Raw genomic sequence first — 20,878 nt, forward strand, 5'->3', positions numbered from 1 at the left:
TTTTTTGGGGGGTGCATCATTCATCAATCCCATGCATTTAATTGCAACTCCCCGTGTGTTGACCTGCCCACCCCCAGCTAGCCCAGGTGTGGGGACGATGGGGAGGGTAGTAGCTCAGCGCCGCATTGCAGGGCGCTAGGTTGGGGGAAGAAGCTCGTCCAGTGACGAAGACGCGCGTCTGCACATGCGCTAGAAGAAAAAGACCGCAGCGCCGGGGAGCTACAGCTGTCACGTGATGTGACTTGACTCTCTGGCGCTCCAGCGGCTCGGCGCTCGGCAAGCCAGCCTGGTCGTTGGTAGAAGCCTCTGCAGCCGGGCAGGCATCGCTGGAGGAGTTCCGGATAATCGATTCACCCATGCTGTTTACTTCCAGCTTGCCAGGGAGGACAAGAGTGAGAGTCTCAGGCTGGGGGGGATTGGGGGGGAAGTGGGGTCTATCCTCTGGATACTGGGGCGGGGGTGACTTGACTTTATTTAAAGAAGCGCCATTGGGGTTACTACCTCTGTATCCTATGGCTGCAGCTTTATTAGAAAGAGAGCAGGTAGAAATTCAACCAATATAGCCTTTCCAAGGAGGGGGAGGGGAGGAGAGGACTTAAACGTGTGCAATAACCTGGTGGTAGGCACTCCTTGCTTTCTTTTCTGGGGGAGCTGAGCCTCTGCCACGGGACAGGCAGAAATCCAACAGGTGCAGCCTCTCTTTGGGGTTGCTTATTTAATGACTTCTCCTTCTCCTTGTAAAGCTTCCAGCAGATACAGGACAACAGCTGCCTACACACAATGCCCATCTTGGTTTCTTTGCCCCTTTTCTGCGTTCATGCAACATATAAAATTTAAAAAAAAAACCCCAAATGGGCTGCATTTGCACAACACTCTAAGCCTCAAACAGGACCTCCCCACCCAAAAAAATCCAGATTCAAACTACCCCAGCCAAGCAGGTTGTGTGAATGCCCCTGCTAGCTTTTCCCCTAACCTGGTTAAAGGTCCAGAGGCAGCCAAGATTCTGTTAAATTCCCTGGCTTAACCTGGAGCCTTGCAAACCACCTGCCTGCCTCTTTCCTTGTGGGTTTGCATGCCTGAAGCTGCAGGAAAAAAATAAACAGATAAAAACTGAGCAGGACTTCGTCTTGAGCAAATGCACCCATTAGGTCTTTGAACGAACGCAGCAAGAAGGTAGAGAAATTCAACAGGTGCAGTTTTACCAGTTTACTTTATCTCCTGATTCATCCTGTGCAATATCTACAGGGGCACTAAAGTTAACCTCAAATGGGAGTTTCTCTGATAGCTGTGGGCCTTTACGGTGTCTAATCAAATGGGGTCTGCTGTTGTCTTTGCCGCATCCCGCTCCAAAATATATTACCAGTTGCATAAATGCAGCAAAGAGGTTATGGACATGCACGTGTTTGAAGGGAGATGAATGGCTCACTTTCAGATGTTTGAAGGAAGCTGAAAAAGCAGTGGGGTGCTATTTAAAGAAAAGACTGAATGCTTCATTTCTTCTGTTTTAGGTGGCCCATGCCTTTTTTATGCGCCAGTGAGAGAGAGAGAATAATATATATGTATATTTCTTTAATCTTCATTTTTTGGTGAGTATTTGTATAAAAATAATTATGCATTTTTTAAAAAAAATCTGCCATTCAAATAATTCACACCAGCTGCTTTTGCACAAGATGATACCTTTGCTGAGTTTTAATTTTGGATTACCGTGTTAATTCAGTTACCTTCAGTTTTGTAACCCGTGGAAGCGTAAAGTAATTGTGGAATCTGGCTTTGCACAATGTGTTATGCTACCAAAAGCAATGAAAAATGATAACAGTTGGTTCATTTGTATCCAGTTTGCTAATCTTTTATAGGTTGGTGTTATATATTGGAAATTTCCTACAATGACCCTTCGCTAAACTTCGTTTTGGTCATCTGTAATTGATTTGGGTTGAATTTGAACTCATTTTCTTAAGTTATTAAATGTATACACTGCCTCAATCCAATAGGATGCTGGGCAGTTTACAGTTATGCAACAAAATACTGTAATAATAATAATAATAATAATAATAATAATAATAATAATAATACAGTAATGAAATATAAACAATACATAATTGTAATGAAAACTCAAGTCATCAACTGGTTTAGCCTGTTGTGTGAATTCCCTTAGATTGTTTGTAATTATTCCCCCTTTTTCTGTTTAGAAAACCCTTCTAAATAAATACAGTAAACATTTTGTATGAATTTCCGCAGTTATGGCTTATGCAGTAGACGGTGCCTCGACCAATCGTGGCTTAATGTAGTGTTATGAATCTAAATTTCTTAAGTGGGTTTTCTTCTGTCTTCTGTGCTTTAAGAGAAAAAGAATGCCTTTGGCGTTTAGGGAAAACTTTCTAAAAACTGTTCGTTTGAGCACATTGTCGGTGCTGTGTTGATTTGAAAGCAAATCCTGGCTGGAAAAAAAGGAGAAAAAACTTGCTCCTTTATTTTTCTGATTGTGTTTCTTGCCCCTCACCAAGAGAAAATATGGAACACGACCACAGGCCATAAATTTACTTTATCGTTTGCATCAGTGAGGTGGAGAAGCTCTGGTTAGATGGTCTTCTCAGGAATTGAAACATACATAAGCTGTGATTCTCATTCAAAAATGCACAGCCAGATTGGTTTTTCCTCATTTCTCCAAAGCCAACAATATTTCACTCTACTTAGCTGTTAGCTGGCAAAATATTAGCTTGTTTTGTGACATTGCACGCCTCTGAAATCAAGGGATAAATCATAAATCAGGAGATAATAAGGATAAATCAGGAGATCATAGATCAGGAGATAAATCATAAATCAGGAGCCCAAAAAACAGGAGTGTGGGACATTTTCGGCCTGTGGGCGCATCTGAATTCTGGAAGCATCTGATTTGTGCTTTTACAAAATGGCTACTTTAGTGAGTGGGACAAATCACAAAATATTAATTCGGGATGTTGCTCTCTTCTCGCTGCCACGGTTTTAAAGAATCAATATTTCCCCTGATTTTGGTTTCCCTGGATTTCCAGTTCTGAGACCTGGCCAGTTGTGGCTCATCCTGAATTACATGGATCTGCAAAGTCTTGTGATTTGGAAACAGAACTTTCCAGAAAATCTCCCGACGAACTGCCACTGCTTCAGGCAATTTTCTTCCGGAAACCATTGAACTAGGTAGGGTGGAAAAATTGAGCTGGCTCAGGCTGGTGGTGTGGTCTTTTGCATGGATTTTTATCAACTTGGCTTTGAGTTGTTGCTGTTTTTTAAACTGAAATAGAAGAAGACCCTCCTTGTTTTAACAATTGAAGGAGTGGGTCGTTTCTTTTTCTGTTCATGCCAGAAGGATATTTTATAGCAAACTGTTTTCCATCTCTCATACTGTTTTGGGAGCACTCTGTCCTCCATGCTTACAATGATCAGAAAACATGCTCTTCTACCTTCGTGATGGCCACCTGAAAGACCTCCTTGGTAGTTTGGAAATGTACCATCTAGCAAGTTCTCTGCTGTTGTTCGTTTCCCGTAACCGATTAAAAGAATTAATCGATAGCGAATGAGAGTAGAGGCTGGAATGGGCCGACTTGTACAAACCCATGTTTCTTCAGTTGATTATTGGAGATCTAAGACTTATTAGAAGGGAGGATGTGGCTGAAAACAGACTGGAGTTGGGTTTGTTTGTGTTTTTCCATGGAACTGGTGTTACATCAGCACTTTCCCTTCACTGTAATGAGCAATTATTACAATTAGTTGATAAGTTAATTAGGATTCTTCCTATAGGAAGGAACGTTGTCTTGGCACCCAAATCTGAGCTTCGCTAAATGAAAACTGGGAAAGGTCTAGGTGTTCTAAAGAGGAAGGAGGCATCTCAGGATCTTCCAGAAGTTTTAGACTCCAAGCTCCATAAGCCCTTAATTGAGCCTACCGGCTTGGGATTTGGAGATTTGTGGTCCAAGATGTTTGGATAGTACCAGATTGCTTTGCCCTAGCGTAAAGATGGAGGGAAAGAGAAGCCATGAATTTTTGGATTAGCTGTTCACCTGAAGCAGAATGAGGTCTGCATTATATCTTGAAAGGTGAGAGATAAATGAAGTGGGCAAGACTGGGTAATTCTGCTAACCTGGTGCTGATAGGACACCTGGAATCATTCAGAGGAAACAAAATCAAAGGAAGCTTCTCCAAATATCAGACACCATTCTGGATTCTATATGTGTTAATCGGATGCACGTGTGAATGTCCTAAGCAGGGGGGCACAGGACTTCAGAAATAATTTGGAAAAGAAAAATGCTTTGGTGTATGAACGTAGTGCCTCTCTGCATCTCATTAAAGCAGCTGTGTGTTTTTCCCTGGATAGGAGGGGTGTGCTCTCTATCTGCCCTATCACCCGGGGAAAAGATATAGCTTCTTGAAGCAGTTGTAGACAAGTGCTAATAATCCAAGACTTTGTACGGGCCTAATGCTGACCCTTTTTTTTTCCTTTGAGGCATGGATCAGTATTTTACAAAAAAGTCAGCAGTGTTCATCATTCCGTTTCAAAGTATGCAGTCTGTCACCTGGCTGCTTTCAAGGGTTGTTCCGATGCTCTGCGGGCTCTCCTGTTCCGTCCTCCTTTGCCCTGTGTGTGACTTTAATTGTGTTTCGGGAAAAATAGTTGCTAAATGTGCAAAGAAGTTGGCAAATAATAAGCTTGAGGCTGGGTACATCTTGCTGAAATGTTCTGGGTACTGTGCCTCGCTGAATTAATAGGGATTATTTTATTAACTTTTTTTTTTTTCCTGAGTGAAAAGCCATAACAAATCCAGAAGCACCAGATGTCTCTACCAGCTATGGCTAAGAGCTGGAGTTCCACCAGGTCTTCAACACTACTTAGTAGATATTTGTAATAGGATCACACTGGCGCATTCCGAAGCAAATCCCTCTGAGGGATTCCAAGTGTAGCAGAACCACCAAAATACCTTAAAAAGTTGAGCTCTTGAACTCCAACCAAGTCTCATAAAGACGTAATTCATACCCAAGCATGAGCAGCCCCCTCCACTCCATATGCACACACACTGATCACCAAAGTGATGATTGCTACAGAGACAATTAACTATGTGTATAAAATAACCAAATTATCTGAAAGAAAGACAATGCTTGACCATATCAAAAATGCAAACAAGTATGTTTTAGTTTTTCTAAAATTCCTTTTTTTCTCTAGAAGAGAGGAGCTGCTAGAGAATAAGTTTTGGGGGGGAATTCTTGCATGTAGTGGAGCCACAGAGTGGGGCCGAGATTGACGCCTGCCACCTTGGTGAATGATGAAAGTGATGACTTTTAAGAATTAACAGTGTAAAGGTTGGGCTAGAACTGGAGTGACTTGAGTTTCAAATTCCCACTTGGCCATAAAACTTACTGGATGTTCTTGGACCAGATGTACTGGTCTGGTCTGGATTTTGGACCAGAGGTACTGGTTTAATCTGCCTTGCTAGGTGGTTGCAAAAATCCAGTAGGGTATTAGGAGAGACAATGTGAATTTCTTGGAGAGCCAGTCACATTTATGGGCATCCTTCTGGTGACTTGGTAGCATAGAGTTTTGACGTTCTACCAGGGAGTTCTGAATTATGATGGACAATGAGGTCCTTGGCATCATGCTGTGCTGAACCTTCTTGGTTCCTTCTTATCTCTTATCTCTTATTTCTTGCTCTCTGCTGCCCTAAAGGATAGAAAATATCCATACGTTCATCTCTCAGCATATGTTCAACCTTAGCACAGTTGTTTTCTACAAGATTTGCAATTGCACCCTGAAGGCTCAGTTTCTGATTCATTGCTTTTTGCAATTGGCATGGTTGTGTCACTTTATTTTATGGTACCAAATGGGCTTTCTAAAAACCATGAATTTAAACAGGCAAATGCTTTAAGGAATCATTTTGCAATACCATTCCCCTGCTCCCCAATTTAAGCCATTCTGGGCCCCGGTTGAAACCACAATTGTGCTTTGATTGAAGGAGATATTTTTCAGTAACTGTAATAACATTTCTTCCTTTCCAGCCTTAAAAAAAATCTTTAGGAACCAAGTAAAGAAAGTCATCCCTCTTCTGATAATCTGTTAAATAACGAAATGTATTACTGTTACACGGCTGACTTTTGACGATGCATAATTATTGATGCTGTTTATTATTGTGGATGCAAATTATATCCTGTCTTTTCGCCAACAGATGGCACCCGAGATGACAGATCATAGTCTTGGACCCAGTTTGCTACTCCTGTTGTTTTAGTCATGGTTGCTTGAAACCCGAACAATAATAGGCTAGGCTCACACAATAAGGCCAAGCCAGAAAGAGCAAACCTCGTTTTGGTTTGTGGGAGCCCAATCCTACACAAACATGTACTTTGTACAGGGTTGTGGAGAAAGAAATAACTAGGTATATTTGACAGCGCTGCAAATATAGCTTCATAAAAAGGGCTAAATACTTTCCATTTTGTCTCCAGCCACGATGTCCCTTCTCTTGACTATTTTGGTGCAAGGCTTGATACCTGCCAACATTATTCTTGTACAAAATGGGGGGTGTGTGTGTGTGTTTTCTTAGCCCGAGTACAATACAAAAGTCAATTTTGTGACTTTCTTCTCTTGTTGCACGATGTGGGTGTGTATGTGAATTCCACAGTAGGATCCGTACCTTTTGAAGCCGATGCTAAAATTACTGCCCGGATTCTTCCGAAGGCGGATACAGAGAGAAGATTCAATGAAATTGAAGGTCGTTGGTCTGGGAGGCGTTGAAAGATATCCAGCCATGATACTCTTTCTGATTTAATAATGCGAAGGAGAAGCTATCCCTCTGTAATAATTAGGACTAATTACGGAAGAGGTGTTGACAGATGGGCTAAGGAGAAACAAACTGCCTTTATCCCATAGCTTAGAGTCAGATTACGAGGCTGGCGTTATCTGTTTCCCAGAAAGTAGACACTTCAATCATTTGCTGAGCCTTCAAAGGCAGAAAGGGTTCCTCACAATGTTCAGGATTTGGAATGGAGCTATGAAATAAGTCTTTGATTCAAAAATGGCTCAATTAATCCCCTTCCCTTAAATTGTCCTAACTTTTGGGTTGGTTTTTTTTTTTTAAAGTTTGAGTTACAGATGGAGAATCGGATTCGGAATTTTTGGAAGGAAGCGATGGGTGGCTTCTTTCTTTCCTGGTGACAATAGTCATTCTTGTCCCTTCCAAGCCTTGTTCGTGGCCCATTTTGCAAAGGGGGAGTTTGGGAGTTTTGTGTGTCTTGGTTAGCGTGCAGGAATGACCTGGCTGCTGGCGATTCAGGGAAGATGAGAACTTGCGTGTTAGAAGAATGTAACCCGGAAGTGTCACATAGAAACGCAGGCCACGATTATTAGTTTAGAGGAAGAAACATAGGATTGAAGCATCCATCTTAGCTTCCAATATACTACCTGTTACTTCAACCTTCCTTTCTCTCTCCCTCTCTTTCTAACAGGTGGGCTTCTTCCCAAACAAAGTATTGGGTGACAAATACTGTAAGATCTTCTCTGGTGCCTAAAAGCATTTTTGGAACTCAACAGGCTAGTAGATGCTGGTGCTTTACTTTGCAGTACACCAGCTTCATTATTTTTATTTCTAAATGAAAAGTAGGTTTAAAAAATAGTCTGGTGGGGCAGGGAACTTGCAGGAACCCATGGGGGTTGAACACAGACCCCCATGTTGTAGTCAGTCAAGAGCTGTTTGCTCCTTGGCCACCCTTAACTGATATTGAAAGAGGGTTGGACCAGGTTAGCACTTGGTTTCAAGTGCTCATGGCTATAAAGTCAACTGTGAAGTCCAGCATCTCAGAACATTGTGTCATTGTCCAGAAAACTGCATGGTGACCACCAGGAGTTGAGCTCAACTTAAGGAATTCTTTATCTAGTTCTATGCCAATCTATGACCGTAATAAAGATTTGATTTGATTTGACTTTATCTAGTTGGCTTTTGCTTATCTGCAACTTTTTAATGACATACTTGCCTGGAGCGTGATCATTTTAATGCAAAATATGTTGTTCTCATTTGAAGTTTTGAAATGCTTTTTTAAGGCATGCTTCGGTTTAAAGTGGTGTGGAATGTCTATCGTGTATCATGTTCAATTGCCCCAGGGATAGGAAAGGAAAGTAACAGAACAGACAAATAAATAAATGGAGTGTTGAAAGTGGCGTTCGGTGAGTTGAGTTGTTGTGCAACTGAACTGCAATCAGCTTACCGTCTTCTGGTTGAATGCCAGAAAATCCTATAAACTTATACCAAAGCTATGTTAATTAAAGAGTAATTAGAAGGGAATAAATCGAGTAATCAAAAAAAAGTTTGTCATGAGAAAAATATTTGTCTAGGATTAATTAAGTTTCATATGAAAAGTAGCTTTAAATTGCGGAAAATTACGGAGCCCTTAATTACAGTGCAGGCCTAATTAATTTCAGATATTGTAACAACTTGATATACAACAACTTCTGTCATTTCCCTCTGTTTGTACCAAGAGCGAGCGAGAGAACGAACCTATTCTCTCAAATGAGTTTATTTCAGGAAACGTCTGCTAAAATGTCTGGAAGGTGTTTAATTAAATCTTTGCTGTCTAAGGATATTAGCTAGATCTCATTGTTGGATATATGAGGTCTGTCCCTAATGTAGCTTCACTCCTAATTAAGGGGGTTGGGCTGCCTGATTTCTAGCTGACAGACGACTCTCCATGGCTGAATGGGAAAGGTGTTTTTTTAAAAAAAAAAAAGCTTTTCAGTGCTCTTTGCCTTGTCAATCTTCTGGTAGATTGCTGTATTTCTCAAATGGGCCGATCCAAAATCCCTCCTAAACACGAACAGCCAAGGATGGATCCACACGCAACTTCTCCTGCTTCATGCCAGTCTACTGGCACGTTCTTTACTTTTTCAACAAGGTTGGGCCTTCTGTTGACCATATCCATCCATACGGTCAGATGTACAAGTTTTAACTAAGCCAGTTCCTGGGACACCCATAATTCAGGTGATCCGCTCCGTTTTCTGTGGAGATGTTGGTGAACAGTAAATGTAAAACCAGTTGAAAAGTCTTGCAGAACTTCCAGTTCAGTAGCAAAGAATAAATGCTTGAAATGATAGGTATCCGTTTCAGAGGAACGTGCCAGGACCCTAACAATACAGTCCTAAAATGAGCATTTATATGTGTTACCTTTGAATCTGATTAAAGACAGCTCTGGATCTACACAATTGCAAGATGTTGGCTTGTTCAGAGATATGTATCAACAATCGTTCTGGTTTTGCACCAATGTATGGAGAACCAGGGCAAAGCTGAAGGTTTGCTTGTTTGGTTTTTTTTGCAATGTTCTGGCTAAATGGAAGTTGTTGGAATGGGAAGTCCCATCTCACCTTATTTCCTGGTTCCTGGGCTCAAGCAAGCCTTAACTTTTCTCCATTCTTGGAGCCTGAACTATGCATTTATCTCTTCTCCAGCCACATGATTATAGCTCTTAGCACAATGTCTGAACCCAACCTTCTCCCCTTACAAGAAGCTCCATCTCATTTAGCAATTCAGCAGTTTGCTAGTATCCCGTGACCACTGAGCAAACTCTGGAGGCTGTTTTTGCTTGCCCTGTATGTATATTTACCCTCTACCTATATATTTCTTTATGCAAAGCTTGGGCTTCTCCATGTTTTCTAGCACCTCCAGCATGACAATAATACAGGTTGGGGTACGTACTTAAAGAACAAGTTTATTAGTCATACGTAGATATTATACAACTTTTCTAACGGTTCATGGCATATTGTGTAAAGTGCAAATTAAGCCTTTCTCATGTAAATGACATTTGGAATCATCTGAAGTTGGCTCCTACCTAAACATCCCAACAGGTAGGTAACTTCTGATAGCCTACTTCTTCATTCATATGCCAGTTTTATGGCAAATCCAATGTCAAAACTCTTTGAACTAGCACTTTTCACTTTTTTAGAGTAGCAGAATCCACAAACGGGAACAATGGGAAGACGTCTCCACTATGAAATGTTGGGTCGCAACAGCAGGAGATAATGTGGCATCTCTGTTTTTACAAGTTTGATCCTGAGTTGGGCCACTGCCGTGCAGTTACTTATACAAATATGCCTTACTTCCATTAAGTTCAGGCTGATGTGCATTCTTGGGGAACCGAAGAGAAAACACTAGGTCAAACAGAGCTTCTGGTGTTGGTTTAGGGCATCTTCAGTTTCATGGTTCCATTTTATTGGAGGAATTTACGGCTTTGTACAATAGGACAGCTGTGTGTTCCTCCTTTCCCCTCTGCAGAGTTGGACCGGTGCATTGCAGAGGAACGTCTGCTTGGTTTCAGCTGTTTTTTCATGCTTCATTTTAATGTTCTATATTTTATAGCAAAGGCTGAATGTGGAGTTTTCCCTTCCCCCAGTGTAGCAATTCTTCTTGCCTCTATATTGCCCCTTTCCTGGACTAGGTCTATGTTTTTCACAGCCTTAGAAGACATTTTGTGTTTCTGGGCTGGGGAAGGTCACACAGCTGAGAACTGAAGGCAACTGTGTCCGAGTGAATGGCTGAAAAAAAATTATCAATGTGACACCTTGAGAATATTAGAATGATGGATGTTTATGTTACTATATGGGTTGTTCATACTGATTAATAGCTTTTTTTTTTTCCAGTGACTAAAATATATAAATGGCAATGAGATCCATATGCTAGCTCAGTGTCCTAAAAATAATTACCATCACTCTTAGTTTTGCTCCTTTGCTGAATATGTGTTTTCGTATGGAAAATAGTTATAGCAAAAGTTCATGACGCACAGATGGAAGCATTTGGAAATGACCCTCAAGACACCAGCTCAGATTCCACATTTTTCTGGAAGTCGCATTTGATACAGCATGATTTTACTTATACGGCATTATTTACTCCAAGGAAAATACTCTGACTTTGGGGTTATGTTAGTTTGGGGGTTAGCAGGAAGGAAGTGGTTAATAAAAGTAACTTACAAGTCCTGCTAAAGTTTTAGCATCTTTCCATTGAAGGAGTGGATGAGGAACATGTTATGGGCCCAGATCCTTCTTGGGTATATCAATTTGGCTGTGGCTGATTCCTGTGAACACTGTAAGCGGTTACATCATGCTTAGGCAAACAATCATTAGAATGGATCACTGCCTTTCCCTGTTGAGATGAACTGGGGGATTATTTTTTTTCCTGGATCTTTTTTCCTTCACCACCCCAAGCTAGATCAAATTCATTGTTTAATGTGATCTTTCTTTTGTTGGCTTCTCCTGCCCCACCAAATCTGGTCCTATTCTGTCATGTTTTTGGAGATTTGTGGAGTCCTTGGAGAACCCCAAGGACTCCACAGTTCAACTCTGAGCTACACATATTCACCTCTTGGAGATATATCCTTCTGACAGACAGAAGGACAGAACTCCAAGTTCCTTTATGGACTTCTTTCCAATATTCTGTTGGGTTGGAAAGAAGAAAAAGGGCCAATATGGTAGAGTAAAACTGAGATACAGTAGGATTTTACAAGGACCAGAAGACCTTTCAGAACTAGAAGGACCACTTTCTTTAGTCTCTTTTCTGAACTAACGTATTTTCAAGCAACATCCCTGTTTACAAACAGATTCAATGCAAATACCATCTTAGGCCCCCTTACTGTGATCTTCAGTGCAAACAGTGACTTAGGAATGAAGGCTGTTCTTCAGGTGTTTACCTGGAGGTAAATCCCATGAAGCTCAATATCATTTATTTGCAAAACAGACCCGATGGGAGGCATTCTCAAAACGCTCAGAATAAACACGGGTTGGTCTGTGTGTAACTTGGAGATCAATGTCAATTCTTTAACCGTGGTTTGCTTTGCAAAGAGGGTACCAGTTGGGCTTCGAATTTCCAGGACATAATGCGGATTCATATAGTAGCACACCTGGATGTGTTGAATAATTTTAGAGTCATAATTACAGAAACTCACTTGCTGGTTACTGTCCTGTTGGGTTGCCAGATGCAACGAGAAAGATTTATTCCAATTATTCCTGTATTTTGATGACGCTCAACGTGGATAGAAAAATCATGTATTTTTAGTCTTGGCTTTGGAGGTCGAGCTTATCAAGGGAACAGGAGAGAGGGAAATTGCATGATATTTTACCAGCAATTTTGTTTTTGTTTCAACGTGAGATTGAAATGCAAGTGACACCAATGGGAATAGGAGGATTGCTGAATTCTATTGGAATTTTTCCTGTGGGAATCAGTTAATGTTTGTAAAGCTCCGGGAGGTAAGATTATTGTTGCTGTTGTTGTTATTCTCAAGGTGACCTCCCTGACGTTTGCATATTTTGAGAGGATATGATAAATTAGAAAATGAACATTTTAGGGACTGTGTTGAAATAAATAGCTTTGGGATGTTGAGAGTGTCAGTAGAACAAAAGAACTTTCACTTGGTTTGAGAGATTCAGCCTCCTGGTGAAGCACTTATATTTTTCTGGCCCAAATTTGGATTTGGTGCAAGAACATACAAACTTCTCAAATTCCAGAAGTGAATTCTAGTCCTGGTGGGCCATCAGAATGCATTAGATCTGCTCCTCCTTCAAGGCATTTGGGGAGATGGGGGGAAGTGATCGCTCCCGCCAGGAGGTGTGTTGGAGAGATCTGCAATTGGGGAAACAACCAGCTTGCAACCCACCTTAGTTTTATGGCATTTGTGAAAGCGTATAGCAAACAAAACGTTTTTGGCCAGATGGATTCGATGGACAGTCACAACTCCCTCTTTTCCTACGCTGAGCACCCTAGATAAGGCCTTTGTAAAAACATGCACTCAGCACATCCTGTTCCATGCCACCTAAAGGTTCCTCCCCAGATTCACACACACAGCCTTATCCTTCAATCAGCAAAGCTTCAGTCAATTATTTGAGTAACGAAGAACAAGAGTGATTAAAATTTCCCCGGTAGTTCCAGATTGCCTCTGGGGGGACTCTGCTGTGCTTGTCTCCATCCTTAGCCTGGAATATTTTTCCAGAATTGCTCCTTCGCTTCCAAGATAATTCCCTGTGGCATGTTTCTGCATTAGCAGTCTTTTGAAACAGTAAGGGAACCACAGGAATGCATGCCAGGGTCTGGAAGGTATTCCCAAGCGAGAGGTGTTGGTGTGGCTTTGGAGGCTGAACAGGAGCTTGGAGTCATCCGGTGAATTTTGTAGTAAGAATGAACCCTACGGAAGATACCAAGGAGTTGAAATTAACCCAAGCAAATCAATCTTGTGGATGGGTGTAATTCATCACCCCTGACAGATAACATTCTAAAGACTAAACCCAAAGGATGACATCAAAGAACGTTGCATTTGTCGTCTTCATGCCGTGCACGCAAACAATAAGGCAGCTTGTAAAATTTGTTTCTTAATGAGCATCAGGTTGGAATCTAGAGATGCAATCTGTTCAGATTAAAACTCTGGGTAATCATGGATCTCACCCATCCAATGTAACTCAGTGGCCTGGTTCACACATAAACTGGTGTGTTTTGAGCTTGTGCAAACCTGTGCCTTTGGGAATCACACTAAATTGGGGTGCTTTTTTGCCTGTTGGTTAAGATTTTTTTTTTTAATTTTTGTTTGATTGCAAGGCCAGTAACTCGTCAACAAGTCTTGCGGCCTGGTTGAACCATCACACGAAGCCATCCTGCTGATTGAAGTAGTCGATAATCCACTTCAAATAAATATAAATAAGTAAAGATGTAAATAAATAAAAATAAGTAAAGAGAACAAGCAATCCATGTGAGGGCTTGGCCCATGTGTGACCAAACCTCTGTTACTTACAAATTTGCTTGAAATTGTAAGTATCTTACATTGAGTAGCCATGGTGGTCCTGAAATATCAAAAAAAAAAAAAAAAGTTCCAGGTTTTGTTTCTCCTTTTTTTCCCCTTGTCCTGGGTATGAAGAAGCAAAAAAGGTTTATAAATTAATTTAACCAGTCATGGAGATCTACCTTCTTTCCCCTCCATCAAAATGTGGAATGTGAACCAAGATGCAAAATTTTGATAGTGGGATTTATTTTGGAGAATATATAGGTCCTGTTCTTTTGCTGTGATTTCTGCCTTTTTAGATAATTTGATATTACCTAAGTTCTAAGTTCTTATGCAGTTTTTTGCTTCTGTCAAACCATGTACTTTGTTGGTTATTTGTATAAGAACTTAAGAGGTTAAGCTGGGTTTCCATCTTTCTTTATTCTCTTTTTCAAGAACCTCTAATTGGCTATTCTCATGATGGCTGCCCCTGCTCCAGATCCAGTGTATGTTCTCCGAGGAACAAACAGTGACATCAATACTCTTTCCTTTCATTGTTCAGACCCAGAACCAGAGTTACCCATTCTTTACTCCGGGTGAGTATAGAAACAGCAAATACAAATACAGCAGTGTTGTATTATACTGTTGCATAAAGGTAGTCCTTGCTTAACGACCACAATAGGGACTGGAAAATTTGTTAAGTGGGGCAGTTGTTAAGTGAGTTGCACCCAATTTTACAGCCTTTTTTGCAGTGGTCATTAAGCGAATCACTGTGGCCATTAAGCGAATCACGCAGTTCTTAAGTGAATCACATGGTTCCCCATTGATTTTGCTTGCCAGAAGCTGGCTGGGAAGGTCGTAAATAGTGATCACATGACCTCGGGACACTGCAACCGTCGTAAGCGTGAGCTTGTTGCCAAGCTTCCAATCGTGATCATGTGACCGCAGGGATTCTGGGACAGTTTTAAGTGTGAGGACCGGTTGTAAGTTCCTTTGTTCAGCACCTATGTAACTTTGAACAGTCACTAAACGAATGGTTGTTAAGTGAGGACTACCTGTATTGTATTTTGCTTTACAAGTTATCATGTCTAAGTGGATTACCATCTATAACAAACACAAGGAAATAACAAAGGAACTAAAGGGGATGTTTCATTTAAAGAAGAGTTCTAATTATCTTGTCTTTTTAGCTTTTCACTTTTTTACAACTGTGTACAAGATCTATTTTATTAAAAACTGGGTCAAAATAATGGTTAACGCTCCCTTTTTTATTTTTTTGTTTTAAAAAAGATCTTCTAGTGGGCTGATCCATATTTGGAATCTGAAGACACACAGAGCATGTAGTACCCTGGATGGTCACAGTGGAAAATCAGTGTACTGGGTGAAATCATTATCCAATAGAAGAAATGCACTTCTTAGGTAAGTCCTACAATTCACAAGGCATAATTCAAGTTTGGCAGCATTGACTGATTGGTTGATCATGTGCCATCAAGACAGTGTCAGCTCTTAGCGACCACACAGATAAATTTTCTCCAGGTTGATCTGTCCCCACTTGGTTCTTCCGATCTTCCAAAAAGTCCGCTCATTACTGCTGTAATTGAATCCATCCACCTTGCTGGTGATTCTCCACTTTCCTTCCACCTTTCCCAGCATTATAAACTTTCCCAAAGAGCCAGATCTTCACATAAAGTGTCCAAAGTATGATCATTTCAGCCTGGTCATTAGTGCCTTGAGTGAGAACCACAGATTAGTTATTGTCTATCTGTGTGGTTTTGTGGCATTACTTGCTTCAGTAAATAATTTTTCATGGAAGTTGTGGGTATTCAATAGACACAGCAGCATACCAAATGGTAATAGTGTCTAGCAGCTTATAAACCCAATCAATCAATAAGCCAAAAAGAAGCTATCTTTGATTTTTTTTTAAATTTATGCCACTTTCAAGGGCCTTTACTTCCCTGAAATACAGTTGTGTTTCCATGCTGATGGAACAGGGTCCCCAGTGGAAGGGACCCTCTGCTCCTTCTGTGCAAGAGCAGTTTTGAGGGGCACATAAGGGGAGTGAAAGGGGAAGGAAAACAAGGGGAGGTCCCACCATATGAATGACAGCTAGATTGGAGCCCAGTGTTTTCTTAAATGGGGCTCTGCATTGCTTTGGATTTGACTGGAAAAAGGTGTTTGCAGGCACAAAAGTAGTATCTGTCTGGCATTCTTCAAAGCAACGTGGTCCTCTGAAAAGACACAGCTGCTTTAAAGAGTAGCCAACCAGTGGTACGTGTATGCCCGTATCTGTTTAATGCATGGCGGTTGTGTTTCCCACGGCTGGTTAAACAGCCAAGAACCAACCTGGTTTAAGGCTGTTTGTTTTTCAAAGAAATCAGACTTACTGCTACCCTTTAACAACATGTGTGTGTGAGTGTGCTTGGGTCTTAACGTGTATTTATATGGATTGCACGCAGGCAAATCGACAGGCACCGCAGCTTCTGCCATAATAAATCCCCACGTCTTTTAGGTGCCCGGAGTCTCTGTGTTTCCTCCCTCCAGTTGCAGAAGGTTGCCAAAACTTCACTAGGCTTTGGGAGATGTTTCGACAAGATTATTGTGGAATGACATCTTCTGTAGCAGACCTGATTAGCATTTAGATTTGTTGTCGTCTGCATAACCACAGTTCACACCTCTGAAGACTAGAATTAAGTGTGAGTTGTTAACATAATTACATGCCTTTACTCGGGCTTGTTTGATGCTACAGAACGATATCAGGGCAGAAATTTTTCAAGGATGCCCTTGACTTTGGGTTAGTCCAATGTTTCTCAACCTTGGCGGCTTGAAGATGTGTGAACTTCAATTCCCAGAATTCTCCAGCCAGCATGCTGGCTGGGGACTTCTGGGAGCTGAAGTCCACACATCTTCAAGCCGCCAAGGTTGAGAAACACTGGTTTAATCCTTTGCTTTTCATTCCATGATATTATCTTCCTGCTTTTTTTAATAGCATCTTTTCAAAAGCACCAAGTATCTTTATCAGAGAGAAACTTTGGGGAAGCAGATTAGCTTGGATAATAATGGGGCTATCCTGAAATGTAATCTGTATATTTGTGTATCATGCTAGGCTAGAACACACGTCGTATTAAGCTCTGATTTATTAGCGAAACTGAAGTTCAGTATGATAAATGTAGACTTGGCAAGCGTAAGCTTGCTCATTCTCTTCTGCTCTGGAAAGGTTTTCCTTTTGGTTTCATTAACCACAGTCTGTTGTGCTGCCTGGCATGACAGACCATGATTAACAGGCCAGGCAAGCCCCTTCCAAGCTGCCAGGCCTGAGGTGGCTTTTTAAAACCAAATTTACTTAAGCTGGCCAATAATTCTTGAGGCAGAGAACTCCAGAAAGGATGGGGAACTGAAAGCAAAAGCTTATTTTCATTTAGTTATTTATTTATTTTCCAAATGTATCTGTGCCATCTATCTCACTGTACAAGTGGCTGTAAGCAGCATTCCCCCTTTCTGGTTGTGTTGGGAGAATGAAATGGGGGACTGAAGTGTTTTGGGGTAGAGGTTGGCATGCAGTCAGTGCCTCCTCAACTCAAATGCATATTTTCCTGAAATTGCACCGCTAAAATGTAAACCCAAGAGTCTTTAAGAAGGTGCAGACAGCTGCATTGCATGCAGCCCCACCAGCACCCAACCCCCTTTCTTGCTTCTGATGCAAAGCATTTTTCACCCCTCTTAAAAATCAAAGAAAGCCACCAGTTTCCATCTAGAAGCTGACCTTCGCCCATATATGTGATGAAGCCTCACTCATCTTGTAACCTTCACCCTCCCCTTAAGTGCCTCTCTTAAGTTGCCCCCCTGTGCTAAATTGTGGCCTTCTTAACCATAGTTGGTTGGCTAAGCCTTAATCAGCTGGGTTCATATCACACATTAAGCCACACATTAACTGGCTTCGCACATTCATGCTAAGCCAGAGTGAATTAAGATATACTGTAGCTTGATGTGACATATGAACCCAGTCTTAATGTCACCCAGATTTTGGCTGAAAAGTTTTTTTCTTTTCCAGCTTTGATCTCACTCCTGAAATAAGTTGATTTCCTGAGAAATATCTGAAAGCACCTGACAGGTTTGATCTGAGTTGGAGAGGATCCATTCCCAGACAGATATAATCTGTGGTTTCCACAGATTGCAACAGTACTATTTCTTTTTCTTTTTTTTTCCTGAAAGCACAACTTAGCAACAAGGATCTTGTGGGTTCCTGCATTGCAGATCACTGGGAGATTTCCAACGCAGGGGCTTCCAAGAGTCACCTTGCAAAGGAAGTTGAATCTATGGATTGCGTGCATTTTGAACCTCTTCAAAATGTCTTTTCTTTCTTTCTTTGAAGCAGATTTTGTTTACGATTTGAGAAATTTGAGTTAGCTGACATTGGCAAATGCCCTAGTGTTATTGGTTTCTGAAAAAGTTATGTATTTTTATTTATTTATTTATTCAATGTATAGGGCTGCCTATCTCACATAAGTGACTCTGGGTGGCTAGTAGGGATAAAACCATCATTATAATCATAAAGTAGAAATGCAGAGCAAAAATGAAAAATGGTGGCCAAGACCACCAACACTAATCTCAATAACTCACAGACTCACCTAACCTAACCTCCCCACCTGATGGGCTGGATAGAGACAACTGGAGAAAAGTGGTCCCTTGAATATCCTGGCCCTATGCCATGAATTTTAAAGCCAGTGCCATCATAAAAACACCCAACCCTGTTTCTGAAGCTGCTTTAGTCTAGTTGGTCCCTCCATATGGTGTTAGACTACGGTTCCAATCCCCACGGGCCACGCTGGCTGAAATCAATGACAATGGAGCGTCCAAGGTATCTGGAGAACATTATCCTAAATGCTGGTCTCAGGGCGCTGTAAATGGGTTACTAGCTTTCTAAAAGTGGGCCTTATAGAAGACACGGTTCATGGAGGATCTCACTCCTCCCCACAGCTGTTGGTTAAGTGGTTGCTGCTGTAGACAGGAGACCTGGGGTCTTTGTCCCAGTATCTTTCTCCAGGGAGTGTCCTAACTCAGTCATAAAATGTATACAGAGAATCTCAGCCTGTCATTTACAATTATTTCTGGAAGTAAGAGATGGCAAAGATATCTGTTGGATTGTCCATCAGAGCAGAAAATGTTGGATCGGTGCTTTGATTCTTAAGAAAGTAGCTTCCTGTATTCACAGCTTCAGGGTCAGCCAGCAAAAAACTGGAAACCTACAAAAATATTCAGTGACATGTATATAACCTAGAGAAAACATTTTTACTTAAAGTGCTGTTTCAAGAGTCCTTTCAACAGCTTTATTAATCTGATGAACTTTCATAGCCCATACTCCAGATGCATTTTGATGTGCAAATAAGATTTGAGTTCCCCTCTGTGTCAGTAGCCAAGAATGTAGTAGTCTAGGGTAACTGTTGAGCTGGACATTTTAGGTAGTGTTGTTTTAAAGAGGGGATTTACTAGGAGCATGGAGGTCCATCAGGGATCTGCCATGAAACTGAATGAATATTTTACCCAGAGGGCTTTCCATGTGACAAATAATGATTTTGATTGCAAAAGTCAGGGCCGTGACCAGAACATCTGCCTGTGGGACTTAGCTGAAGGAAGGAACATTGTCACAGACTCTCTTTTCATGGAGAATGTTGGGTTCTGCAAATGTTCACACACTGAGGTGACAGAGAAACGGTGTCTCCTGGCCACACCTTGGAAAGGGTTAGAAGAGGTAAGTAATTCCTGTAATATGAGTGTTCTCTGCTTGGTGTGGTGGCCAGGTACTTCCAAATGTTCCTCTGAGCTTGGCTAATGGCAAAGGGTCATGGGAATGGTATTGTAAGACATCTGGAAGGCTGCTCTGGTTTCATAAATTAGACAATGGAAACACTTACTGTGTCAAAGAACTTATTGGAGAGGGGACGTCAGAATCCATTGAACTGATTAGATCTTTTGAGATGATGGTGGTGGGATTTCTTAAGCCCGGTTTTCACCAGGGTTTCCAGTCTGCATTGCTGATGGTTCTGTTGCTCTCATCTGAGATGGGGTTCTGACTGAAAAACATGGCTTATAATCACGATGCACTTAGCAGTTGACATACGTTCCTCTTCTCTGTCCTACTTTAATGCTGATGGTATTCCCATGTAGATTCTGGGGTGGGGTGTGGCTGCTTTGGAGAGTCTCAGGCACATCCCATGGGTTGTGAAGCAGTGCCCAACCCTATTTTTTTTTTTTTTATGGCATCACCAACCAGCAAAAAATGAACAGGGATTTTTTACTGTATTTAAGCAAACAGCACTACAGTTACCCAAAGTTTCCCACTCACTGGAAGTGTTTGTCCATCAGGCACAATTTAATTTTGATTTCTGCAGGGAGTGGGACTCAGTGGCCTAAATGATCTGTTCTAACGTTAAGAATCTAGGATTCTGTAGGAAGATGTAGGAGAAGAATTTCAGCTTCGCGGTTGAGCGTGTGTTGGAGTCTCCCATTCTAACCCCTGTTTAATCCTCAAGTGCCACTATCAGACTAGTTGAGTCAATGATCTGATTCAGCAAAAAGTAGCATCTTAACCTTTGACTTTCCTCCTCTTCGGTTAGGACTAACTCAGCCTGTTTCTCCAACTAGATCAGTATTATCTACAAAAGGTGGCTGTTGAGATGTTAGTAGCCTCTGACTTCTGTTGGGCCTGATTTGAGTGTGGGAAAATAGTCAAGGAATTATGGAAGATACAGTCCATTGTTCTGTCTAGACCAGCTGCAATGCTTCACGTTTCCATTGCACTTGGTTTCTTTTCTTTCCAAAGCAGATGTTCTACCACTTGAGTTGTGATCTTTTGCCTCGGTGAATGGGCTTTGTGGTTTGCAATCATGGACTTGCTGACTTGCCAGATAGAAATGTTTGTCAGAAGTTCCATAAAATCCGTATAACCTGGAAACCTCCTTAAACACGTCTCTTTCGGAGCCAAAACACTTTGAGGCTTATGATTAACACGAAGACTTAATATGTGTTTACACTTGGCCAATACCCAAGAGAGCATTTTTTTTTCCTTGAAGCAGGTTCAGTCTATGAATAATAAGATCTAAACAGGCATTTATTTGTTCTTGATTGCAATAAAACCGCCAGTTATGAGCTACAT

The 20,878-nt window shown here is 41.3% G+C and overlaps 1 protein-coding gene across 2 annotated transcripts in view; it reads left to right on the plus strand.

The window, feature by feature from the left end:
- Positions 1-317: 317 nt before the first annotated feature.
- GNB1L (G protein subunit beta 1 like) overlaps positions 318-20,878 on the plus strand; it is a 39,960-nt gene continuing 19,399 nt past the window's right edge. Inside the window, exons 1-6 of one of the 2 annotated variants that reach the window (XM_088135361.1) lie at positions 318-392; positions 1,509-1,586; positions 3,027-3,168; positions 14,188-14,327; positions 15,019-15,147; positions 19,312-19,474. In XM_088135361.1, coding sequence (XP_087991487.1) covers positions 14,209-14,327; positions 15,019-15,147; positions 19,312-19,474 — 411 coding nt within the window. In that variant the 5' untranslated portion in view covers positions 318-392; positions 1,509-1,586; positions 3,027-3,168; positions 14,188-14,208. The remainder of the gene's footprint in view (positions 393-1,508; positions 1,587-3,026; positions 3,169-14,187; positions 14,328-15,018; positions 15,148-19,311; positions 19,475-20,878) is intronic. The other variant, XM_025166620.2, reaches the window with a different exon arrangement.

The sequence above is a fragment of the Python bivittatus genome, unplaced genomic scaffold, assembly GCF_059951505.1.
Source record: "Python bivittatus isolate LINGU-HERP-01145 unplaced genomic scaffold, Pbiv_v1 ctg000100_np1212, whole genome shotgun sequence".
In the NCBI taxonomy this organism is placed as follows: Eukaryota; Metazoa; Chordata; class Lepidosauria; order Squamata; family Pythonidae; genus Python; species Python bivittatus.